This window comes from Rhopilema esculentum, chromosome 12 (assembly GCF_057945365.1).
Source record: "Rhopilema esculentum isolate cy_ngs chromosome 12, ASM5794536v1, whole genome shotgun sequence".
Classification (NCBI taxonomy): domain Eukaryota; kingdom Metazoa; phylum Cnidaria; class Scyphozoa; order Rhizostomeae; family Rhizostomatidae; genus Rhopilema; species Rhopilema esculentum.
In genome coordinates, this window is record NC_142826.1 from 11,229,420 (window position 1) to 11,256,838 (window position 27,419).

Sequence of the window (27,419 nt, forward strand, 5' to 3'; positions counted from 1 at the left end):
CGGAAAGCGCCCTGGAATAAAACCAACGTTTCGGGATCGTGGCGGTGGGATTCATTTCTTTCTCTGGCATTGGGGGCATTTATTGCTCGGCTGTTGACAGGACTAAAGGTAATAACAGCACATTTTGAGGCTTTTAAACTGCCGATTCAGCTTTAAAACCAAGAAAACGAGTAAGTTTGTCGAAATCAACAAATGATTATATAAAAGTATAGACTGATGTGTCAATTTTTGTGACCTTAGTGTGACACTTTAAGCTTTTAAAAGTACATAATGCAAAGAATCTAGATAGGCGAAGAAATAGCATTCACACTCCAAATATTACATACTTTGGTGGGTAGCGATTGGTTAATAGAACAGTCAATCACACTTCAATCTGTTTTATGTCAAAAACTTATCTTCAAACCTGAAAAAACTGACAGTTTCCGGCTTTAAGGAGAGACGTGTGTAGAAAATTTGGAATAATTCTATTTCATTTTAAAAAAATTAAAGTAAACTATAAAAATTCACAAAAGGAAAAACATTTTTCTTAATTTGTAGTTTGTACAACTATCCATGTTTTTTAATAACAAAATATTTCACTCAACGATTCTTTAAACGATACTCAATAACACGAAGAAAAAACTTTGCTAGTTTACATAATTATCTTTCTATTTAGCTAAAAACCTCTCGAGAAATCAAACGAACTACTACAAAGCTAAGTTGTGTTGTGGTGGATACTGACCAAGTTGGACGCCTAAAAATGAATGGATTTAAATAGAGTTTCTGTTGAATAAAATTCAAACGATCAGTATATCTACTCAAAACTTTTTTTCTTTCAAGAAAGTCCTTACTCGAGGATGTGAAGGCACACAACCCCAGTTGTCGATTCCATCCCAAGCTCGGTCATTGTTAGTATGCTATCAAACGGCTGCCTTCCAGCGTGTTGAGGTCCTTTAGCATGATACCCTGTTGATACAAAAAACAATAATCAGATACAATGCATAAGACTTAACAAAAATACCCCAATTCATTCAAATATCTATCCTGCTGAGCAAGAAACAGCTATTTGTATCCCTAATAAGTCAGTTTTCATCTTATAGGAAGTGCACGACAAGTAATATGTTTATGTTTTATTAGTAAGAAAATTGTTTCGAAAATCAGTTGTTGCTGGAAAGGTTGAGCTAACAAAATTATTGATTTGAAAAAATACCTCTTCACTCTCAAAAAGCGTTTTCTTTGCATGGCAAACCTCTATCATTCTTCGTCCCTTTGAAAGCAGTTCCTGAGCCTTGAATTCGAGAAGGGAAAGAATCATCTATGTAGAGACAGGGTATACTTTGAAATGTTCATTGTTACATGGCTGGGGATTCATAAAAATTGAACTCAGAAAATTTAACTCAGAAAATTTAATAAAACATTGATAAGAATGACATTGTTATGTTTCAGGCAAAGTCATGCCATAATCTAGTTCTATGCAAGATAAAAGAAACATTTGTTTTTCTTTGTAATGAACTTATAAGTCTTACCTTATTCACATCTGTTTTCAAGCATCTGTAATAAAACATCGCTCTGTCACGAACGTCAATATTTGTTTCATCCTCTAAAAAGCCAAAAGGAAGTATTATTGTAAAATGCAACTACAAAAAAAGATTTAAAACGCGGATGTAACCGAGGTAATGCTTCTAGGAATGCATTTCTACAAGCTTTTATAAGTGCGATCAGGAGCAGTCCCCTTTTCTCTGAGTCTTCCCAGTAGTTTCTGGTCAACTAATCCGAGCTATATCTTTCTACATCGTCTCTTTCTACATAAATTTGAACATTCGTTTATGAGTGAAAGATTTCAACTGACGTGAAATCTTGGATCAAAATGCTCCATAAAGCACAAAAATGGATCGAAAATTGCTTACCGACCAAGTGACTAAAGATTCTTCCAAGGACATGTTGAAACTCAGGTGGCCGTTGAAAAAATAGTCTCACACCCGCATTAAGCAATGCAAGCTTTACTTCAGCAGTGTTCTCTTGATCGATGTTGTCTAGTAGCTTTTCTAATATGTAAGGACTATTTGAAATTCCCTGTAATGGTAATAGTTTGAAAATGTTTGAAAATATTGATAGCAATTTCGTTTCAAGTAACAATAAAAATTGATGCAAATTTTTTGAATAGATATAAGATGCTCCATAGCAAAGCAACAATAACTCGGAACCCGATTACTGCAAGCCTTTACCGACGACAGAATTTAAGAGAGTGCTGTAATTTGGATACAGATGATTTACGGGCGGAGCCCCAGGCCTCTTTGATACATGCAAGATATTTTTATTTTTGACAGTCCCTAAACAAATGCACTTCTATAATTATTTCCTTAAAAACATTATTCACATACAACATTTAGCAATCTCTCATAAAGAATGAGAAATTTTATGAATACAATTCCTACAATGATGTTAACGAATTCACGCCCATTCTAAACACCGTGAAAAAATAATAATCCCACCCGAATGCTAAAAAGTGGATCTTCAAGAGAACAAGAAATTTCACAAATACAGGAAACCAGCACATACCTCTCCAAATTCTCCAAGTATCCAAATTAGTGCAGCTTTGCCCGATTGATGGTCTGTCACTTTATCCCAGTAACTAATCATTTTTGCAGCTATATAATTTCCATGAATTTTCATTTTGGACAATATTTCTGCGCGAAAAGTAAACAGAAATCAAGGGTGGTACAAACTTGGCAGTGTATATATGAGGTATGTACGGAGTGCATATTAGCGTATATTAATTAGTGCATACATGAAGTGTAATTAGAAGTGTATATTAGTTAGTGTATATAATTTTTTTTATCAATCAAAACCTTAAGAGAAAACAACTTACTTTATTTGCACCATACAGTGGGGAAGGACATATAGTCATCTGGTCACGACTGCAGATGGTGCTTACAATTCAACACAATTACAATAGTCAATAATAAGTTTGTCTCACATTAGATGTCGGAAGAAATCGGTAATAAAGATAAGTTCTGAACTGTCATTAGACAGTCCAGAATGCCCAAAAATGTTGAGTGTATATATGAAGTGTAATTAGAAGTGTATACATGAGGCATGCATTAAATGCATATAAGTGTATATTAGTTAGTGTATATATGAAGTGTAATTAGAAGTGTATAAATTTGAATGAGAGAAACTGAACTCACCTTTTATAGCATCAAACACGTAGGCAGTGACGTGATCTAAGTTTGACTCCAAAAGACCAATAAGTAATTCTAAGCTTTTATCGGAAGCCAATGGGTGGTCTTTTCCAATTTTACCAATGCATTTTATTCCCATCTCCGCTACAGAGGCATCTGGGTCCATTGCACAATACCTGTGTATTTCAAATAGTAATGGTTTCATCATCCGTCCTTAGCATGTATCTCAACTTTAACACCGTCTTCAACTATTTCAAAATCCCTTTTTAATTCTTTCAACGAACCTTTGAAAGATGATTTAAAAGCACATTTTCGGATAACCTCTCCAAATCTGCTGCTATTCTAAGAAGTTTGTCTCCTAATGCATAAGAGACAGTGTATCATAAAAGGTCCCCTTACAAGCCACTTACAAGTCACTCACTATCCTACTGACTCTGATTCAATTCACCTCCATTGTTGTAAACATCGTCCAAAATTGACATATTTATTAAATCTTTTTCAACTATCTTGTTTTAAATAGAACTCCTTTTCGAATGTCTTTTCTAATAACGAGGTTGTATATGCCTTTGACTTAGCAACAATGTGTATCAAGATATACCAACATAAATTCCAAAAGATATTCCAAACCTCAACTCCGATAGAATGCTTTCCATATTTGACTCAGTCACAACCTCTGTCAGGGTGACCAGTTTTAAATTCTTGAGATATCCTGGGTCACTTTCCCTAGAGAAAGAGAAAATGAAGTCAAATTAAATTACATAAAGCAACAGTGATGATGGCAGGCTCACCGAGATTAGAGGGCATTTTATGATTGTACAGATTGTGAATTGTGCTAGGTATATTTACAATTAAAAAGCTACAGCTGAAGTAAAGCTAGACATATTTTATTCTGAAGGGTTTGCGGCATATTGTAGAAAGAGCCTGCGTCGTAACAAGTGACCCATCTACGTTATCTGCTCCTGGAGAACACAAAACAAAAAATTCAAAGTAAGGCATATTTTTTAACGCTTCTAACCTTATGTAAAAAGATTTGAACTGCTTTGACAATAGGTGGGCTCTTCCTTTGAAAACCATCAACAGTGCCGGCAGTGCGGTAAACGACAGTTCTGGCGACGGTGACGAGACAACGGAAATAAGTGGAGCTGCAAAAGAAAATATATCTGACAACCAACTGATTTAACGTTTCATCTGTCTCATTTTAGAATATAATTTTTCTTAGAATCTGTCCATATGTATTTGGATGTCCTTTAAAACGCAAACTTTCATCCGTTTTGATCTTCAATCTACAAGTTCTGTAACTTAGTGACCATTTTTAAAATGCCTTGGTATGGGTTTAGTGACCATCAGCTGACAGAACGTTTTAGAAGTTTCGTTTGGACGCGGTCTTTTTGAAAATACCGCACATATGGGCGCAGATTATTTTGACAATAGACAAGATCTGCGTTTTCAAAAATATCCAGATACGTCTCGATGGAACATAGGTAACATCTAACACACTTTTTCTTTTTCAGTCCAATCGACAATTGACAATCCAACCGGAAAACAGCAAAGCTATATGCATTTCAGACACCTTTGAATACACACGGGGAAAAAATTTTGTCGCCAAATCCTCTGTATTTTTACTAACTAGTCAGTTCATTCTTTTCTGAAACCAAAATAAATTAATTCGGGACTTTTTCTTGATGTACCATCCGTCTGTATATTGCAATTTTGTCAGAATAAAGTGCTTCGTCCCATTTAATCCATTCGTGCTAGACGTCTTTCTTCAACGTAACGCTACATGTAATTCTGGGTCATTTCTTGAGAAACATGGGGTTAATATCAACTTGGCGGGGCAAATACCCTAACCATTTTACCCTAACCAGCATACGCCTGTAAAAGATTATAAAGTTTATATCGATTGACTATATCATAAAAAGATACTTGAGAGCAGCAAGTGGAAAGATGAACATTTATTGTACCTCTTAATCTGTTGTAAACATCGTTCCTTAGAAACAATGTATCCTTTGTAAAGATAAGAAACAATTTGGCAGCTGCCATACTGACTCCTTTGTTTGCATGCTTCAGTCGATCGTCAAGACTGTTCTACAAGTAAAAAGCATTCTAGTACCGTCTGTGAAATTGTCCCGATCAATACTGTAGAGTGCTAGAACTTAAAAACTTCACATTTTCTGTTTCAAATAAACAAAAATAGTACCCAAAAAGCCAAACATTGCTAGAATGGATATTTGTGACTGCTTACATTATGTTTACCTTTTATTTCTAAAGCATGGAGGACGAAAACAAGATATTAACACCAGACACAGAGCATAAAATGAAGCTTCAAGGTAAAACGAAAAGAAAAAGGAAGAAGTTTAAAAATTTGGAATGACAATGCAGGCGACAGTAAAGATCTGTTGAAAACATACCAACAATGCAATGACTTCTTCTTGGCTTGCAGGGTTGTATCTGGTTAGGATGGACAGTAGCAGACACTGTGACCATTCATTCACGGTGTGTAACCTGAAGCAAAATTCCAATTTATATGGTTTGGGGAAATAACTTTAAGGGTGAAACCTCCTTTGTTATCGGTCATATAGCTGAATAACCGTGTCATTTGGTAATGGCAAGAGAAAACGGAAACATTTGCCATGCAAACCTGGGCTGTCTTGGTCCAGGTCAGAACTTGTGTAGACAAAAGAACTCGGTTTTGAACCTTGTCAATCCAGTTAGGAAGTAGATGGCCAATACTGGCCAAAAAAACACATTGGGTTATACTGCTATTTGTAAGGGCACATTTTGGCCCGCCTGTAAATTAACTTTTATCAAACAGCTTATTTTTCAAAGATTAATGACTGAATTGTTATAACTTGATGTCACCGTGAGCAAATAACAAAGGACTTTAGCAACCAAACATGACTGGACAAGATTCACATTTCGATGTACACTACGTTTCGCAAAAATATCGTAATTATTCGCTGAGAAAGACAAGGTCAGCAAGGTTACTGAAGAGTACTACTAAAAAATTTTAAACCTGTGAACAATTGTTTGGACAATATCTTTGTCGAGTTGAATGCCTGCTTCATCAGCTAATATTTCTTCAAGTGCAAAAATAGCGTTAAAGAAGACCTGTAAAACATTAACATCATTCAGAAAAACACGCCACTTTAGGTTTTACTAAAAATTTGCATCCATCAAATGTCAAACGTTTCATTGGCACATCAACACATGAAAAAAATATATAGCAAAATCGCAAAGCTGTGATCATTTACGTATTCTTCACAGCCATAAAAGCGACAAAGAGCATCAATGATCGCTACAGCTGTGGCGTTTATCACCGAGATGGAGTGCTTGCCTATTTTAGAGAAATAGAAATACACTAAAATCTCTAGATAGATAAACTGTGTAAAAGTAAAAATTGGCGTACTCATACCAGGGAGAGCAGATGTGTTATGCAATCAAGTCATCAGAACCCCTTCCCTCAGAAATGCGCATTTGAAGCAGTGCAGCAGTGTGCGGGGACTCCCTCGTAATGGCTATTGTTTGCAACACAATTGCTGCGTTTACATACGCGGTTGGCCATATTCTTACAGCATACCTACGCAAAAGTTGATAGGGCTATTACGAAATTCCTCGCGCTTTTTGAGAAATAGGAAAAAATCGGTATTACTGCTCGTATTATTAACATTAATAGTGATTGAGGTACCACATCATAGGTAGAGCAAAAGAACAATTTTTTGTCGTTATTTATAGGGAGGAAAAGATTTCTAAAAAATTGTGACGGACGGACAATTCGAAACTTGTCCAATAACTGCACACATGTGGTTTGACCTACCAAATAAACGATTGACACCATTATTTACACTTGACCCATTGGTACTTTCGGTGATCAATTGGTACTTTTGACCTTAAAAGTTCCAAATGTTGAGAAAAAAATTTGTTCAAAATGTTTGATGATGTTTCTTACTGATGTTTAATTGTTAAAAATATTTCAAATTTATCTCAAGTTGGTTGGCTTAGATAGAATATTCAAACACGTGAAATTAATTTTTTCAATGTTTTCTATCCCGTCCGTCCGACACGACAGACATTTGTTTCTTCTGAGGCGATGTGCTTATCCCATTGCTTCAACTCATCCTTATGGGTTCTTTCATGGCACAAAAAGAGAAAATTCAAGAGTCATCCGTTAATTTATGAGACCTTATGAAAGTATCGTTTGTCCGTCCGTCACAGAACTTGAATTTCGTAATAGCCCCTGATGGAAGCAGTTATTGTAGTGGACTGTAGAGAAGGATATTGGAGGCATTTCATCGTAACAGTTGGCGAACTGGACTCGCCCTAGACGAGAATCGGTGCCATCTGGTATCAAAGTGCCAACTGGTCTTTTTGCCAGGATCTTACATCACTCTGATTTAAAAATGTCGTTGACCTCGATTTACTACCACTTTATACTGTATTTTTCTTGGTAATAGAATACTAGAACCGAAATACTGTTAAGCTAGCGTCAATTTGTACCATTCAATTTACAACTATGTTAGAAAAAGAGAATTACCTGTCCATCGTCATCTTTTATAAGCCCTCTTAGCTGTTCAAGAACACTTGGATCTGGAATCATTCAACAAGAGAGTCGACAGTTTTCGACAATAAAGAAGATCAAAGTTATAGTTCAATATTTCTGACAACAAAGCAAAAATACAGCTATATCTTAGTATTAGCTCTGTTCATAGCAACGCGAAAAAGATATAAAAGTAATAAAAGAGATATCCTTGGAATGAAGTTAATTTTGTGAAGCAAATTGGGTGTTAGAAATCCTAACGTAAATAACATGAAAAGAGGCGTAGAAAGCGGAGGTGATGGCGTTGTATCAAATAATTGTTCATACAGAATTTGAGTATGTCATATGTAATTCAATTGTAGTCTGTAGACGGTCTGTTTGTTCACCTGTTGTGAGCAATTATGACATGATATGTTCTTTCACGTTCTGTAACATAAAAAGCCCAGTAAATATCAAATATAAATTTCACAGCAAATAGCGAAATATCAGCGTAATAGTATATAGCAGAAACTACCTTTTATGATATTTGGTGCAAACTGAAAAATTTTAACTGTTCCCATTGCAGCAATTTTACGAACATATGCACTTCTGTCTTTAAGACCCTTGAGAAGAGGCTCTTTTATGTACTCTAACAAGTCCGGAAGCCTGAAACATTGATCAAATTCGAATAGAAGGCACTGAAACAGTAGCATAAAATAGATTAAACCAAAAAAGATCAATTTTTGGTTCACAATTAATTGGTCAAATCAGAAACCAAGAAAATGGCGAGCGTAGGGTCAATAGTTTAAAAAAAATCAATACAACAATGTCCCAAGAAAAGAAATGTCCATATTCATCAAGATGTAGCATGACAGATTTTCAGCTTTTAAGATAGGCAATATAATATAATTCAAACTTGTGATGATATTATTATCCTTTGTTAAACTTCAAGCTAAAAACCTTTAATTCGTTTTAACTCTCAAAACGAACACATCACTGACAATTCTAAATAACAACAAGGAAATAAAAAGTGTTTGAAAATCAAAACTCTGGAATATAGTGAAAAAGTGTATTTCTATTTCTCAGCACATCCGGCTTAATTTAAAAAGATGATCCCTGCTAAATATAATTTGCTTCACTCAGAAATTTGCTTCGGCCTGTCTTTAAATCTAAATTTTTTTAGCTTACTTTAGTTCACACATGGTACGCAACGCCAACCCTCTAATCATTGGATTGTCATCCATTGCATCTTTTGTGAGTGTGCTGATCATGAGAATAGCAATATCTTTGTTTGATTCAGCTTGCTCACGAATATAGAGATAGACTAACTTTTTTTGAACCAGATCAGTTGTGGCACTAGCCTAAGAAGGAACAGTTTCTAAATTTATTAATTGCTTATATCAGAGTTCGGGAAAAATTGTCAAAAACACGTAGATATCCGTTGTACTATAAGGTAGTCTTGAGACAAAAATACAAAAATCTATTAGGAACGAGGGCATCAAACATATAACTGGAAGGCAAGGCTTAAAACTGTATTTTGCATGTAGCAATAGAAAACAACAATACAATGAGTAAATTAATTAGGTACCAAAATAGACTCTCCAAATTACGACGCTTCGAGTTACTTGACACTATTTCGTGCCACCTTCAAAGTTTGCGGTATCAGAACTTAAAAAAGTATAACAGTGCCAAAGAATGAGTTTGCATACCATCATCATTTCTGAAAACAGGGATGAAACATCTAGACCAAGTGTCATGTATCCAATTACTTTCTGAACAGCAGTTCTATACTTAATTTTGTCTCTTTGCACATCAATATTCTTCAGTGCTGCTCTAAAGATTGGATAAAAAGAATAACACTGTAACAAAAAGTAAAATCAAAGCATATAGTAATTGTTATAAGACGTGACAGCATGACGGGGCAAGAGGGCATAGGCCCCCAAGAGATGGAACTGTTTCATTTATTGATTATGCACGCGGGTATCCTGTCTGCTCAATGCTGATTGGCCAATACCGTCAGAGGAAAGAGAAGTTGCGAGATATCCGGACCAATCAAGATTTGACCACTCTGCTGGTGGTATAAACAAAACTGGATGATATAGAGCAAACAGTTTAGAAAATAATTTAGCTTTGGTTTTTATAAAATGTAGTTCTTCTTGTTGTACTCCGTGGTATAACTCTGTATTCTCTACAAACAGCTATAAATGTAGAACAGAGGCCAACTTCTTTGATATGGTCGTGTTGAACTGTTCCAAAACCTTTCACATCTTCAGAGCTTTTCTAACTTGGAACCACGAGAGTGAGACATTGGTAATCGATTCATAAAGAATGATATAATTTGTTTATTAATTTGAATGATATAATATCAATTACTCATAGCAGAGACAGCACCACAAAATTGAACCTTAGAGGAGGGGGGCTAAGAATAAAGTTTAGTGACTTGACAGAAGACAATTTTTGAAATCAGGCCTTCTAGAATGGCTAAAATGCATCTCCTACACTAAAAATTAACAAATTACTATACCGCTCTGAATAGACAATTCAACAATGCTCAGAAAAACATTATTGATTCTTAGAGAAAATTTGGGAGGGGAGGATTAATGTGTTGGGGAATTAAAGAAAGAAAGGGTGACCTTTGTTCAGAGTGCACATCAATGCAAATAACAAGAAGCTGTTATATTGATTGCCGGGGTGCATTCCATGTATTTAGGTCCAAAGATCTTCAGCCACTCAGGTTTTTTTGGCATTAAAGGTGCAAACTAATAAAAACATTTTTGATGTTTTTTGACATTTTTGAATTTTTGAAAATCTTTGTTAGTTGTCGTGCTAAACATAAAGCCACTCACATATTAGTTAAGATAAAAAAGAATATAACAAAGACTCATATACCACAGTTTTCTCTGTTAATTGGTTTTTTTCTTTGTCTGGCGTACAATATTCACCCTTTTACTAACTGCTCATATATGCCCTGTACCTAAACAAATGCCCTTGGGGAGGGGGTTCATAGCCTGCATAGAAAATTTATTCACAGTGAAATGGATTATTATATAAACACTTAATGATAACAAAGTAAGAGCAAATGATGGCATGAAAGTATAAGGAAATTAAGTTTGAGGAAACCAATTTTTTGTAGATTTCGCTTTTCTTGGTGAATCCACGAGTATCATTTTGTGAACAACCAATTATAGTTTGATCCACAAAAATGAATTCTACAGCTTCTTTTACAGCTCATGTCAAAAATTTCAATTCATAAAATCTCCTTTAATCTATAAGAACTTTGTAAGACTTGCATGGCAAATATGGCTAAGTATGAAATACTGTAAATCCTTGAAGTTTCTTTAATTGGAAGTACTTCCGGCTCAAATATTGATTAACCCTAAACATCAAGACCTATCATCAGTGAAATGAACTCTTTATCAGAGAAAAATAATTTCTGCCAAAAATCAATTCCCCTGTGGTGAAAAAATGTTCTAAATGTAGTGTAGTGATGTATGTATTATTATAGTGTGTTTAGGGGAGTCATGTGACGAGTACTGCATTTGGAGAACTAAGATGGCTACTAGCTAAGCTTGTTCCATGCTCAAGATATATAGCAAGTTATTTGCATTACAAAAAAGAAAGTTGACCAATGGTGACCAACAAAATAAACGAATTACAGGTTGAAATTTGGTCAAACTTCCTAACTACCAGTGGCGGCTGACACCCAAATAAATGTTGTATTAGAATGTAATGACGAGTGAAACAATGCGGAAAAACAAAGTCACTGTAAGCACTGCGCAAAATTCACACTTTAAGGGTTTTTTATCTATCTGATGATAGAAAATATTGAAACAGTCGGATAAATCACGCCACTGCATATTGATTAAATTGTTTCTGTCCAGAGAGCTATCTCTATATGATTCGCTAAACCTGCAAAAACACGAGAATTTTTTCTATTTTTTCAACATCTTGAATCTTGCAGGTAAGATGGTTCCTTTCACGTTACTAAAAATGTGGTTGTGCCTCTCCACTTCTCTCTTCCGAGTTTCATCCAGATCGCATGCAAAATGGATTTATTTATGCACTACCCTTACGCTAACGGCCTGTGGGCTAGGTCCTTGTTGTTAGGGTCGCACTGGCGCCATGATAAGCCAATGCAAAATGGCTTATCACCCTCCATTTGTTCCTCAAACCCTGGTGTATTAGAAAACTCATCTTAATACATCAAAAGGAAGGGTCGCTTTTACAGTTCATACATGATTCTTTTTGGCCATTTGCGTGGAATCAACCACTTCATATTAAAATTCAAAACAAGGAGGAAGATTAGTGTTAACTTAAGGGGAACAACTTTGTTTTGATTAAAAATTACTTGGAAAAAATTAAAATTATGTAATAAAATGCACCATTTCTGAAACCAAGATATCTTGCTGAAACCAAAGATGACTTTAAAAGAGCGCAGCCATTTGCTTTTTTCATCACTACACATTTATGAAAAGGTTTTGTATGCAGACTCAGAAGTTCTGTATTTCAAAGTGACTTTTCGACAAGGTCTTGGAACCAAACAAAGAATGCTTCAGCGACTCACTTCTTGTTGAAATGCGGTACCGCTTTCTCAGAACTGTAGTTCCAATGTATTAGAAAACAAGATTTAATACATTCGCTGCACAGGCATTTACTTACGGATAGGTAGCACAAAAAAATAGATGTCACACAGAGCTCTCCAGCACAAAGAGATTTTGAGTGGTTGTATCAAAAAAAGATATCTAATACATTTAGGCTGTTCGGCAGTTTCACAGGGGCCATACTTCCGTTAATCACATAGATCACCACCAATTCAATACAGCACAATTGATTCTTATCAGTCGTATTGTGCTCGAATGCTACGCAATTTGATTTTGTAAGAACCTCATTTAATAAAGCACTCAGATAAGAAAATATAATTTCTCGAGTTCACCGAACTAACAATGAACCAGGTCTCATGTTACTTTATGTGCAATTCAAAAATTTTATGTATTGGACTAATACATTGAATACATTTGCAAGCCGCTACTGCTAACTACTATTAAGGTCCCCACTGCATGGTCAACTTTTTTGGAGTTTGCAGACATTGAGGAGATGATGCCCCCCATGCCCCCCACCAGCACATCCCTGAATGAACTACCAAGAGCATAAATATCCTTGGTAAAACAACCTTTTTTCTCAAGGCTATCAATTATCATTCAACTTTCTTGCTAAGCCTCTTTCACAGTTAGATTGAGTTTGGTTGAATGTGCAAAGTATCACACCACAGAATATTTTCAACTTTGCTGCTATAAGGCACTTAAAAATACCCTTGACATTCATAAAAACTTGAAATCAAGTGGAAGGTGAGCCAGACTATACTGCTTTTTTCTACAAGAAACCATCCCTTCTTCAAGAAATCACAAGGCTGCTACCCCTGGCCACTGCAAAACATGTCTTGACCAAGGCTGCAAACTCTGGCAACTTGGTTAACTTTTTTAAACTTTCTAGCTACCTCCATCAAAGCTGTAAATGGGTCTGGAGTCTATGCTGATAAACTTGGCCTTCTTTCACTATCAGTTATATTTTGGGAAAACCCTTCCCCCTGACCTTCATTTGAAGACTAACAAAAACTACCTCTACACTTTTGAGCCAACTGTTTGTTTTGAATCCAATCTTGACACAAATTTAACAAGAAAGCACAACAAATATACTAATCAAATATTACTAAATGAAACAGGAACAGCAATACAAATTGTACTTTTTTTTAACTTTACAACATTGTCCTTTGTACTATGTACTACAATTTGTTTTGCAAAAATAAGCCAAGGACAAACCCAAATTTTATCCATTGCAATTTTGGCTGTTTCTTTTCTCAGTTTTTTCTTTTGCAATTACAACTGTTTAAGTCTTAAAACTACCTGTAAAGAATTAAATGTTTGCAATTATAGTATAGCTGAATTGAAATGAAAAGTTTTCATTATTGTTATTGGACAAACCAACTTTTTTCTATTTTCTTGAATCTTTTTAATGCTTATTGTAGTTTTTTTTGCAAACCGACTAGCTGGCTCCAAACAATACGTAATAATTTGTAATCTTTTGTTCCACACAAAATTCCTTGTACAAGGGCATACTTTTGACTGCGAATATGTAATAAAACACAGGGGTTATAGTAAAGTTAAGGTCCCCCAAAGCAAAGACACTTGCCTAAAAGTAAAACTAATTTCTGCTTGCCTCAAGACACTATGCGTTTCATGTGTTTGGTATCAAGGACAGCGGAATTTTCTACAGATAAGGAGGTCTAAAAGATTTTTTATTTTGGAGGGGGGGGGGGCTTGCTTATAGCCAAAATTAATTATTTTTTATGGTTTTAATTCCATGTTCAGAAATTATTGCTAGGCTAAAGCCCCCAGCCATCCCCTCCCGCTTCCGCAGTTCCAGTTTGACAAACACTTCATTGAACTGGTCATCAATCAAAAAGTCACAGTGTATATCATACCTTAATTCGGTTACTTCTCCCTTCCTGTTTTCAAAATAGGGCTCTCTTGGTGACAATTCTGCCATGATGTCCCTTTGTTTACTTCCGTTTCCTCGATGAATTGAAATTTGTTCTTTGAGAAGCACTTGGCTGCAGATTCAGGTTTAGTCAGATAAGTCAATAAATAAATAATTCAAAGCCTTCATATTGTCAGTTTTAAGTTCTTCAACCCCGTGCTTCAAACAGTTCGGTGGGGGGCTGCAAATTTTAATGACATGTCCTTTCTTGTGTCAGGCAATTCAACTCATCATGTCAAAGATTCGATGCTGTCGAGTCTGCGCAATGCAATTGGGTTTAGCGCAATTCGAAGACATTATCAACTAAGGATTGTCGTCGAATTTTTTCCGCTCTGCACTCTCCTTCTCTGTACCTGACCACCAAACAGAGTTTCTGATTGATATCCATCATTTCAGTAAAAGAACCAGCGTCTCCTGTGAGTATTTATCTTAGCGGGATAACATTTGATTAACTTTTTCAGCTGTTAATGTGTTGATGCTGGCCTAGCCCAACCGAGTGGTCTTCGGTATCTCTGCCACAAGATGATACCGTAGTCATCGTATAAAGGAACAATTTATATAAACTTTGTTCTTTAATATCTTTAGAGTCAAGCAGATCATCCAAACTGCCAGTAGTCCTTAATAGGGATTATATATTTGAAATATTTTTTTGTCCGTTTTGTCCCTGGCCTATGATGGAGGACCATCTCATTATTTCATTTCTTTAGTTTACGTTAATAGTACATGTTTAAGAAGATACAAAATAGAGTAAAGAAAAGTTAAATTTCTAAGTGAAGAGATTTTTGAGGTTTATGTTTGTAAGATACTAGTGCTAAAAGCTGACAAGGAGGACAACATAAAGAACTCTAAGAGCTTTTGTGCCAAGCATAATCTTAAAATGACTTAAATGAAATAGAAAAACGATTTCTAGACGCGTGAATCAAATTCTTGTAGGTAAGTAAGTAGGTAAATGTAAAAAAATTCAGCTTAAGAAATATAGGCTAGGAAAAAGAAGGAACGGAAGGAACAAATCAAAGTTTAGAAAAGTACAATAGAAAGATTTTTGAAGATGTGGCTTTGTGGATTGTGTTAAAGCTGTTTTCAGTAGGTAAAATTGATTCCCGCTAACGCAAAAATGCCATTTGAGGTCCTCCATAATTGTAAAAAAATGTTGCAGGATATTTTGGTAAAAGTTGGCAGTGGTTCAGTGTAAATGCAGCCTAAGGTACACCTTGGCAGGGTATGCTGGAGAGACCAGACCACAAGTCTTTGTAGTATGAAAATAGACTGCATGCAGTGTTTCACATGTCTGTATTTCATCCCGTGTGCAATGGTGTGGGGTAAAAATTTTTCATTTGAGCAGGTATCATTGGGAACATTCATAAAAAATATCCTATGGTTTGATCAGGAAATCTTCAAGATAAATGGCAATCTTAGCATGTATAAAACTACTTTGCAAGGTCTTTATTAAACCAGTATTGGAATACTTTAACACATTGGAAACTGCCGTTGAATTAGGCAACTTTGACTTCAGGCTGTTTTAGAATCATTGGAAACATATCTTCAAACTTTAAGGTTGTTGAACTTTTGAGAAGTTTTTCCTGAAGTTTAGCCTGAACAATGTTTTGCAAACCTTGGACAACTAAGGTGGGTGTAGAGGCATATCCATGCAATTGCACACCTCATACTTTGAATACTAGACCATTTGACCATAATTTCTTGCATTTGTTTGATTGATAAGATGACTAGAGGTGCTAGAGATGCAAATAAATCATATGCAAACTTACAGGTTTAAACTTAATAAAAGTAAGACAAAAATTTGCTTCTAAACAAGCATAAAGATTTATGTTTCAAAATCCAGGTAGTTAAATTTATATTTATAACATTTATATATCTATCTTGCAACTTTATTGCTTATTCACAGACTTTTCTGCACTATGGCACTTATTTTCTTATTGTATTTTAACAAGTATAAGATGCACTCTTGTACATGACATATCCTTATTTCCATTTTAAAGTTGTAACAAATAGTTGTAACAGAATTTTACCCTGTATAAGGTGCAATACTTGCATTTATATTTCAGTGAGCAAATAAATAAACTCTAAAATCCAAAAGAAACCAACTCTGTGGAGGAAAATTTTTTCAGAGCATTTAGAATTATCAAATAGAAACAACAGGTTTTCAAATTAATAAAATTCTTCTTCATCAACTGTTATCAGCAAAGAGGTTCTTACATTTTTTCCAAATGAAAGCAACTGTTGCTCATCATTCCAGCAACTATTTCAACTTTAGGTACTTGCTTTTAGTCACCCTTAGCTTTTATCACCTTTGAAAATTTGATTGTCAATTCCTGGTTTTCTCTGGGCTTCTCGATTTCTCATATGCTAAAGCTTATTCTATGACATGCAGTTTAGGATGCATGTGATGCCAAACTAAGTTAACAAATGTGTTGTTGGAGTTGTCTATCTTATGCAGGATGTTTTAAAGAAAGTGACAGCAGTCCATTTGATGTGTGACAGCCCAGGCAATTGTGGGGAGTTTATTTGGGACATGATTTAGTAACTTGAACCTAAAAATTTGATATTTTGACAATAATAGGAGGGAAAAGTTGTTTGAACAGAAAACTCTGAAAGTTAACTGGGTGTATTGCTTGTAAGTTTGCTTGCTTATTTCAGAAACTATAGTATTTTCAATTTTAGGAAAAAACCCTAGATAGTCTTGATAAGTAAAGAAAAACATGGACATTTTTCTTTTGTTTTTTTTGAAAAATATAAGATGCAAGATACACTTTGTGTCATAACCTATGACTATGGGGGTGATTACCTATCAAATTGTATATAGAATAAGAAAAATTTCAAGGGCCCAGGATGATATAAGACTCAGTTTGTACTACTCTATTTTAACTCTACTTCATTATAATTTCTTTAGTTGTCCAAAAATCCTTACTGAGATTTAATGCTGTTAAGTGATAATTGTTGCCATTTTCCCTCTTTCATCAAGACAGTTTACCAATTATCAGACACTCAATCATCAAGACAGTTTACCAGGCCATTTTGTTTGATGCGAGCGATCATTCGTGATTGTATCGGCACTCTAGCAAACCCAACCACAAAACGGTAAATTGTGAGGAATAAATGTTTCATCAATTAACACATTTCTTGTCATCATTTGACCCAAGAAGTGACATAGACAATATAAAGCTGGTATATGAAAACACAGGAAATCTAAGTAAGCTGAATTAACTGCATTGCAATGGAATACTATAGACACTTAATATGTGAAATACATAAGCACTTGGGACATTTTGCAATCATCTGGTATAATGTCTAGACCTTCACAATGTACATAAAATTGATAAAGGAAGTGCATTTATATTGGTTATTTAATCTTTCTTGGAGTGCATTAAAGGTCATCATCAAAGTTTGTTTTCATTCCATATTACCTCAAATAAAAGGGTACTGTATAACAGGGTCATTTTTATCACAAGAGAAATCGTGTGAGCAATGGGCTACTCATGTGGGCTATTTCTTATGAAAAGGCCTGGTTTACATATTCATAACTATCGTTTTTGAAGAGTTTCCAAGCATAGAAACTTCAGGAACTTCTAGAGATTTTTCAGATAAAGGAATAGGATTTCCACAAGATTTCCATCAAATGTTAACATTCTTATTTTATAAACTAAGTACAGATTTTTTAACTTTCTTATAAAGCATCCTTTAAAAAGCCTTTATTTGGTTTGAAAAGTTTCTAAATGCTTTGTAATTTTTTGGTAGAATTTCATGTTAAGGTGTGCTACAATCATTCACAAATTTAGATTGCTAATCTTGCAAAGCCTTATCCTGCAAAACAGGTTTCAGCATCTCTAACAACTAATGCAAAATAAAAACAATGTCTTCTTCCTTTTCAACTAATGCAAAGTTGCATAAGCAATGCCTGTGTGAGTTTTGATGCATCTTGTAAATTTGTTTTCTATTTCGTGAATGTCTTCAAAAACAAACAATTCTATCGTAATGTGTCTTAATGTATTTTTCCAAATTGTTCCACTTAATGGATTTACTATTTTTCTTTTGTTTTTATTTTGTTTGTTTGAAAGTCTTGAATATTTGTAAAGCTGGAGAAAATTTAAAAATTCTAAATTACAAAATTTTCTCTTGTCAAGCTTTTTATACTGAATTATCACTGTGTCTTGTTTGCTTGAATTTTCTTGTAATAATATTCATAAATGAATGGATTGCAGTCTTTATCTGATAACATCATAAGTAATCCCCTACATGCAGTTCATTTCCCTTGTATTTGTATTCTGTATTAATTTTTTCTGCAACATTATTATCTTTTAAATTTAGTTATTTGTTTGTATTGTTGGATTTATATGGTATATAGAGAATTTAAATGATATAAACTGAATTGAACCGAACTGAACTTTCTTCAGATTTAATGTGGAAACATGAAATGATGTTGATTGATTGTACCCAGCCCAGCTAATAATTCCTTAAAGCAAAGTAGCTGCAATTTCTTAAATGTGAAAATATTTGCTTAATGGTAGCCTCAAGAAATTTTATCATTATTGTGTTAAAGTTTCTGTGTTTCACCACAACAACCACCATCACAAGTTCATCCATTACATTGGCTTATTCTTGTGATTATTATTTTGTGTAACCAATCAGTTCTGTTTATACTGAATGTTGGTCCTTTTAAGGGAGAGACATGTGAAGTTTTAAGAACAAAGAAAGAGAACGATCTTCTGATGTTTATGCAGAAAGAGGCTTTTAGCATTACATATAATTTTCATTATGATTTATCTCTATGCACCTTTGGTAATGTTACATTTCAAGTGTATGGGAAAAAAAGTATGCTTATTGTATGTGGTTATGTCTCCAAGAAAATGTTTTTTATGATGAAGAGAACTTTTTTTCTAACTTTAGGATTGAAATTCTACATGATTCTGAAAGCAAAAGTGGAGACTATGAACCAGAGTTTTTTAGTTATTACAGTATTAATTATGACAGTATTTGGTTGTCTGTAATTTCTAATCTTTACTTTGTAAGCTATTTCGGTTACTGTTTTGTTTCCTCTTTGAAATTTTTTTAGTAAAGTTGTGATTTAGTTCAAATGCTGAAATTAGGTATTGAAAACTTCTCATCGTCTTCAAACTTTAAACACAGGCACAGGAGGCTTTTTCATTAATTTAAAGGATGATAAAAAAGGTCCTAGAAAATAGATTTCTTATGTTCCGGTCTTTGCCCACATTGTAATTTCATGTAACAGAAACACAAATAGATTCGACAGAACACCATCCAACATCTGAAATAACTTGAATTGACAAAATCTCATGTAAATGTTGCTGTCTTTGCATGGAGATGTTTATCTTCTTAATGATAGAATATCTTCCTTTCTAGCTTTAACTGGCATAGAGGATACATCAACCTTTTACAAAAATGGCCCAGAGAGGAGGCACACCTCAGCGTCCTAATGGAGTTGCACAGGGGAAGATACAGCCATTTAAATTGGTTTTGCTAGGTTAGTACAAAATCTTTGTTAACTATCTTTCTTTTAGGCAATGTCACACATTTCAGTGCTGGTATTCTTTCCCAACACATAAGCTACCAAGCAATTAGATTTATTTGCAAGTGTATGGTAAAAGGCGGCAGACTTTGCTTGGCTGACAGCACACCAGGCTCACATTTCCACAGCTGGTGTCAGTCTGGTGTGGGGAGAACCTTTTTTATAGTGATACTGGCCCAGAAATGGTAGAAAGGGAAGTTTGATGGGGCTGTTGTTTTAACATCAACAGGTAAGCCTTGATGAAAAGATGTTAAAATTAGACCTTAAACATGTTAAAATCAGGGGCATTACATTCATGTGATTGCTGTTAGTGAGTAATAAGGCACATATTTTGTCAATCAGTGACTTGGCGATCAATTAGAACAGAATGAGTTAAAAATAATGATGTTAGCTTTTGCAGTGACATATGCATTACAACAAAGAAAGACAACAGAGTCATTAATAAATAAGATATTAATTTGATTAAGTGTTGTTTGATCCTTTCAGTGAATGTAAGATACGCATAGATGGTCAACATAGAAAGCAAGTTAACATGTTTGAAGTGTTATGGGGGTCTAATTAATGATGATTTTGGGATTCACCATTCTGAGCAGTTTTGGAATTCATCATCATTCTGCTTTCTTGGCTTTGTCTTGTCATAGGTTATTTCTGTATACTATCTCAGTTTTTCACAGCAGCATTCTACCTGGTTTTTATCGCCAGTTTTTTCATCCTTTATCACTTATAGCATCTCATTACAATCCTCAAACTCAGTCAGTATTGTTGCTTTCTTTTTTTGTTCTTTTTATTCCTGATCTCAGTATTGTCTGTCAAGGTAGAGTACAAATTGGGGATGTGAAGAAGTGTTGATGAAAAAAGTTTTGGGTAGATTGTTAAATTCTGAGGGTAGAAAACATTTAAAAACTAAATGTTATGTAACCATTTGCATTGCAATATATGATCAAGATTTTTGAAAAGTTGTTTAAGAATGTATGTTAGGTAAGTATGTCTTTAGATTTTATTTGTGTATCTATGCATGTATCATTTTTAACATATACAGTAATCAACATGCAATGAAAAGCTTTGAAACTAGCTTGCTAGTTGTTTTCTACCCTTAGAATTTAACTCTTGTTTTCTACCCTGAAATTTCCTCTTCACAAAATTTCAAATAATTGTTTTTATCTTGAAGAAAAATTATTGTTACCTTTGTTAAATTAACTATTGATTTTCAGGAGAATCAGCAGTTGGAAAGTCAAGTCTTGTTCTGCGCTTTGTCAAAGGACAATTTCATGAATACCAGGAAAGCACAATTGGAGGTAGTAGACTAAATACATTGATCTTAAATTATTTTTTGCACCATACCAGCAAACACGTATAATATGCAACATAGCAAAAATCAGGCGTGTAAAATTTTTTTTTCATTTCTAAAGGACCATGGAAGTTATTGCAAAATAAATTTTTATGTGTATATATATCACAACAGCGCCAACAATAGCAGATGTAGATAATTATAAAAAGGCTAGCTTTTCTAGTACTTTGTGTTGTTCAGAAAAATTCACTCTTGTACATTTTTGCACAAGATCAATATGTTGTTCAAATCCAGACATGGCAATTTTTTTCATATGAAAGTGTGCTTTAAAGTCCCCATGATAAAGTTTGAGATTAATCTAACAATGATGTTGTACAAGAATGTCAACTTTTCCCTACCCAATATTCGCCCATTGTCTCTACAATCATAAAGTTGCCATGTGAAAGGTTAGGGCCAAAAACCGATTTCCAGAGGGAGCAGATTGCTAGTATATGACTGGATATAAACAGCAAGCTCTTATATTGACTACTTCTTTGCTGGATTGATTTTTACATATTATAGTTACAAATCTCTGTTATCTGCAACCACTGTCAAATGCCTTACTTTCCTTACTTTCTTTGTTTAAGATCTCTCTTACTCCCCCCTTTTCTTTTTTTCTTTCCTGCTTCTTTCTTTTTCTCTTTTTCTTTTCTTGTCACCTTCGGTTTTTTTCTTTCTGGGACATAAGAAATTTTCTGGGACCTTTGATGCTGAAGTCCGCTAGTTTTTCAGTCCCGGTAAAATACTGATACCACAAGTTTAGTTTTACTGTTTCCAAATATGAAGCTGATTGCACTATATTCAAATATTTTCAGTTTTAGATATTTTACATATGAAGTTAGTTTATATTAATTTAATTGGCTTTAAGATGTTTTTAAATGTTGTCACTGATATTACATTACTCAAAGCGTACACCTGGACATGTTTATCCCAGTATGTTGTCAGATACGTTTGTTGGTATCAACTGTCTAGAAGGAAATATGTTCTGATTATTCAATGTGTTGTGTTTGTTTTTTGTTTTTATATCAACATGTTGTATCTTGCTTACGGAAAGTATCTTAAAAATGTCTGTAGATAGTACGCCTGACAGCTTGTGATGATGATGAAGATGATGTGGAATTTCGCTACCGAAAACCTTTTTTTATTTTAAACACTGCTACTGTTCAATTGTCTTTATACTATCATCGTATTTGTTTAATGTAACATCAAGTGATGTGATTAAGTGTTCTATGGATCTAATATAATCTATCTTCCATAGCGGCTTTCCTAACACAGACTGTCTGCTTTGACGATACCACTGTTAAATTTGAAATCTGGGACACAGCTGGCCAAGAAAATATCCTTTTACCTCCAGCGATGACAAATTGACTTTTTTTCCGTGGTCTGACTCAATTGCTTGCATTTTTTGATAATGGCATATATTATATAACTTTGAAGTTTAATTGATTTTTAATAATTTATCATTTTAATTATGTTGATAATGTTGACATTGATAATTTAGGTTTAAAAGAATTTATCATACAACGAACTTTATCTGCCCGTAAACATATTCTATCGAAGCTAGCAGGCTTGGTCGGAAATTAAGTTGATGATTGATCACTTTTGTGCATACCAAAACACGTTTTGTGATCGTTTTGCTTGTAACGTTGATCATAATGCGTTTGAACCATTGTATTTCTTTAACAAACCTGCAAGGTACCATAGCCTGGCACCAATGTACTACAGAGGCTCCCAAGCAGCCATAGTTGTTTATGACATTACCAACACGGTAAGTTTGAGAATGTTTCTTTAAGATATAAACACTTTGACTGATTTCTGAGTTTCTTTGGAGCTCATGCTTTGGTGTTTTTTTAGCAAGTTGTTGTTTGTCCCTTGTTACTGATTTTAGGAAGCAATCGTCGTTTTATGAAGCAATCGTCGTTTTATGAAGCGGGTAATCACAATCATTAAAAACGGGTAATCACAATAGTTTTCTTTTTAAACCTATCAATATTATAACAGTGTTTTTTTTGCAGGATACTTTCGCGAGAGCAAAAACCTGGGTTAAAGAGCTCCACAGGCAAGCGAGCGCTAACATTGTAATTGCCTTAGCCGGAAATAAAGCCGATTTGAGCAACAAACGCATGATCGAATTTGAAGTAAGTTGGTTTTCTTTTAATAATTGATACCATAGCTTCTTAGCAAGGTGCAAATTAGCAAAGAACGAACTAACGCCGAGATTGAACCCAGACCCCCTTCTCAACACAAAACCACCTCAGAAACCCACCTAACACAAAACCCCAACACAGAAATCCCCCTCACACAAAACCCCAACACAGAAAACGTACCGCCCGCAGACATGTGACTCCCGTACAAAAAGAGACTCCCGTGCAAAAAAGAGGCTCCCGCACAAGAGGCTGTGGATGATCCCCCGCAGAGGTTGCAAGAAACCACGCCCTCTGCCATCACAAAATTATCCTCAAAAAATATTTGCTCAAGGATGAAATGTTCTACCGTTTCTGGTAAATTGTTTGTTACTTGCGGCTTTTTTGGAGCTGTTTTTGGAAGTTTTTACAAGAAATCCGTCCAGCCATAATCTTGCCATAATCTCCATCTAAGCTGGTTACCTATGAATAACAAAGTTGAAGCGCCCTTTAGTCTGCGCTGCACCAACACTAGAAGCAAGACCGAGAGAGCGTTTATTTGAGTGCATAATGTATAAAAGTTAAGGTAACGGTATACACCAACAAAGCTTCCATCAGCGATTTCTTTGCAAGACTTATAATTATCTACTGCCTTATCAGGCAGATCACACCAGCATCGTTACTGGCTGCTTGCTTTGTCAGTCATGGCAACTGTCCTAAATCCTTTCAACATTACATGTAACGCCAGTTTTTCATTGCTGGCGTAAATGGATACCATATCAAACATAAAACCGGTCATATACCTCGCTGTTTCTTTCTTTGTTTGCCAAAATACAGGACGGCTCGCTCTCTACTTTGAGGTAATGGCTAATCGACATTTGCACCTTCACAGCCACTCCATTTTTTAACTGACTGACTCAGATGTTGGGATAATATTTCAATAACCTTCCAATGTTTGATGAGTTCATTGCAGTACGCTAAGAAATTTTTTCACTGAGTTCATTCTCCTCTTATTCATTGTCAATCTTCTTAAACAAAATAGCAGGAAGAAGTATATGACAAAAAGTTGATAGTAACAATATACCGATACAGCATCCCATTTTCCTAATTCCTGTACAGTTTTCTTCGCTGTTTTTTATCTTGATGCATACCAGGAATTTTTATCAGCAGTTTTCAATAGTTCAGTGCAGGGACGGATTTAGCGGGGAGGGGGGAGAGCGACACTCCCCAATATTTCTGTGTCCTTCGGTAAATTTTGCTTCCATTTGGTAAAAATCATTTTTGGTAGACGGTAGTAACAAAATGACGCCAATATTTTACTTGAGTTACTTTCTTTACCTTAAAGTTAAAAACCGAATTTTGAAAATGGGCGTGTCTATCATTTTCCAGTGACTTGGAGAGCGTGGCACAAGAATCCAATTAGTGTCTAACACCCCTCCCCCCAATCACTGGTGCTTAATCCGTCCCTTGTCCAGTGGTTTCTCACCCTTCATGTATTTCGTTATGTCTTCGGTTTTCCGTTCTTCTATTTATCGTCTTTTGTAGAATATGATGTATTTTTGGGCCCTTAAAATTCCCCCTGATTTTCATCAGCACTGTTTTCTAGGAGGCTCAAGCTTATTCAGAAGAAAATGGTCTTTTGTTTATGGAAACTTCAGCCAAGACCGCAATGAACGTCAACGAATTGTTCCTTGCCATCGGTAATTTGACTTTCTTCCTTCCGATGTTGTGAACTAACACCTTCAATCTGTTTATATATTTAAAATATCAGTTCTTCAGTGTATGAGCTTTTTCAATAAGTCATTTTATTGAAAAAAGATTCATACCTAAGTTGATGGTAAGATATTGGTCCAGTTGCAGGAGTATATATGTTATAGAGTTATATGAAGGGAAACTAGGTAAATATTCCATGTAATACTGTTCCTCTCAGGTGACTCATCTAAGTTCATATAAAAAGTCTTCATACAAATTGCTACGTTGATCTAAGGAATCAATATACTTTTAGTTGTTAGAAAAATTGAGAATGAAATCACTGTGAAGCAACGGAAGTACCCTGGCATACCAGTATTTTACTGCTGAAACAACACGTTTAGGTATTTGTATCTGCCTAAATGGGATGGTAAATGTATGCATCTTAAAGATGGCGTGTTATACAAGCCTTTCCCCTGTCGCACCTGCTAATCCCTGTTTGTAGGTTGTCCTTGTGATATCAGCACAGGACTATCGACTCCCTTTTTCCAAGTTCTAGTTTTTTAGGAACCTGCTAGCACGCAAGCTACCTTCTCAAACGAAGTGATATGAGCAATGTTATTTCAGTTTTTGTAACTTGTTTTCTTTTTTCAACTTGTAGCAAAAAAATTGCCAAAGAATCAAGAGTCGCAAGGTGCAGCTGCTGGTACTAGTGTCCGCGGTGGCGTTCAACTTTCTAACAAAGACACCGAACAACGTCAGAATAAAGGATGCTGCGGTGGAGGAAATTAGATTTATACCTGTTGGAAATGAGAAATGATTTATGTATCCAATGGTACAGACACAAATATTAGGCTGTATTGTCGTGACTTTATTGTTTTTGGGCGAAACGTAGCATTAAGTTACCTTGTATTTTGTCACGCACATCTAATCCTGTCCGTATATTGGTACGAATTTTGAAAGTAATCTCCAGTGTAGTCACTTTCCAAAATTAAAGCATTTAAGGGAGGTCTGTCAGGTTAAAGGGGTCAAAGGGTTTTTGCATTATCCTCTGATATAGTGTATACAAACAGCTATCATTTTATTACCACTAAAGCAGGTAAGCTTTTTCAGAACATTTTGGTAAAAGTATTCACCTTTTATAAAAATATAGCCTTTAATCTCATAAAAAACAGTTCCAAAAGTCATTAGAAATTGTAGGGATCCTTCCCTTGCATATAGGCTTGAAATTTGCACATCTCATGTGAATACTCCTGCCAATGTTTTCTAAAATCTGTCATGTCCCTACAATTTCTCGTGTTAATTTTTGCTAGTGCTTGATTTTGGAAAATAGGTATCATCAATTTCAGCTGCAATTTTTTGTCCCCTTTCCTCTGGCCCAATCTTTCATACAGCGCACTGTTTTTATTAAATTTGTTGTGTCTGATAAAAATATACCGTACTTTTTCAAACAGTCAGTGATTCAGTTTTCTTTTAGTATAATTATAGTAATTAAGTACCATTTAAGCTGATAATGAACATAATTTATTATTTTCCTTTAGTTCCCACAATCTATTATCTGTGAAATATGTATAAATGTTTCCAAGCCTTTTCAAAACAAGACGGTTGTCTTTGGAGCAATTTTATCAAGGGTTCCTTAAGAGTCTGCTTTAGATCGACATTGCGTTTTGAGCCGACTCAATTGAAGGAAAGTAAAAGACCCTGCTTTCCCAATAATTCACTTATTGTATCTTCTGTTACAGCTGTTAAGCAATGTAAATTTATTCTTCATTTCGCCTTATTATTCAAGACAAAATTGCATTTATGTTTTGCCTGAAGTTGAATAATTTTGACAGTGAATGCGCCATGCTCTTTTTGCATTACAAATAGATTTGTGTTGGGAGTCATTTTGTTGTCGTCCTAACCTGTACCAATTCCAAATGCTTCACTCTACTTTGCTCCACGGCAGCTGTACAAATATCAGTGGTTTTAACTACCAATCTGGACCAATTTTATTGCCTTGAACTACCTCAGCTGTAATACCTCTGCTCTTATCTACCATAGCTGTTCAAAGTCCAATGCTTTTCTCTACCCCATCTTTGCCAATTCAGATGCTTTGCACTACCCCAGCTTTTTCAAGTCCAATTCTTTTCTTTGCCCCAACTGTACCAAGTCCAGTTATTTTCTCTACACAAGCCGTACCAAGACCAATTTTTAGCTCTACCTCAGCTCTACCAGTTCAAGTGCTTTTCTGTTTACCAACTGTACCAAGTCCAGTTATTTTCTCTACACAAGCCGTACCAAGACCAATTCCTAGCTCTACCTCAGCTGTACCAGTTCAAGTGCTTTTCTCTTTCCCAACTGTACCAAGTCCAGTTATTTTCTTTGCCCCAACTGTACCAAGTCCAGTTATTTTCTCTACACAAGCCGTACCAAGACCAATTCCTAGCTCTACCTCAGCTGTACCAGTTCAAGTGCTTTTCTGTTTACCAACTGTACCAAGTCCAGTTATTTTCTCTACACAAGCCGTACCAAGACCAATTCCTAGCTC

General features: G+C 35.0%; 2 protein-coding genes across 3 annotated transcripts; one reads left to right on the top strand and one right to left on the bottom strand.

Annotated features, from left to right (window-relative positions):
• Positions 1–159: 159 nt before the first annotated feature.
• LOC135681332 (AP-4 complex subunit beta-1) lies at positions 160–14,409 on the bottom strand. 2 transcript variants are annotated; one of them, XR_010515598.2, is made up of 17 exons: positions 14,153–14,409; positions 9,384–9,507; positions 8,863–9,035; positions 8,210–8,340; positions 7,693–7,745; positions 6,175–6,269; positions 5,570–5,663; positions 5,123–5,246; positions 4,177–4,303; positions 3,789–3,884; positions 3,168–3,337; positions 2,539–2,666; positions 1,887–2,052; positions 1,506–1,579; positions 1,190–1,267; positions 831–945; positions 160–733 (listed from the first exon to the last, which is right to left on the bottom strand). XR_010515598.2 is itself a non-coding variant. In XM_065195752.2 (16 exons), the coding sequence occupies exons 1-16, from the start codon at positions 14,215–14,217 to the stop codon at positions 889–891; spliced, it is 1,755 nt and encodes a 584-aa protein (XP_065051824.2). In that variant the 5' UTR covers positions 14,218–14,409; the 3' UTR covers positions 162–888. The 2 variants fall into 2 exon arrangements, 1 of the variants encoding a protein (XP_065051824.2); XM_065195752.2 differs by having other exon boundaries at positions 162–945.
• A 59-nt stretch (positions 14,410–14,468) lies between these two features.
• Positions 14,469–26,759, top strand: LOC135681337 (ras-related protein Rab-5C). The gene is made up of 8 exons (XM_089111967.1): positions 14,469–14,624; positions 19,585–19,705; positions 20,962–21,045; positions 22,336–22,411; positions 22,770–22,845; positions 23,093–23,215; positions 24,807–24,900; positions 25,551–26,759. Exons 2-8 carry the CDS (start codon positions 19,624–19,626, stop codon positions 25,679–25,681), a joined length of 666 nt encoding a protein of 221 aa, XP_088968093.1. The 5' UTR covers positions 14,469–14,624; positions 19,585–19,623; the 3' UTR covers positions 25,682–26,759.
• Positions 26,760–27,419: the final 660 nt, after the last annotated feature.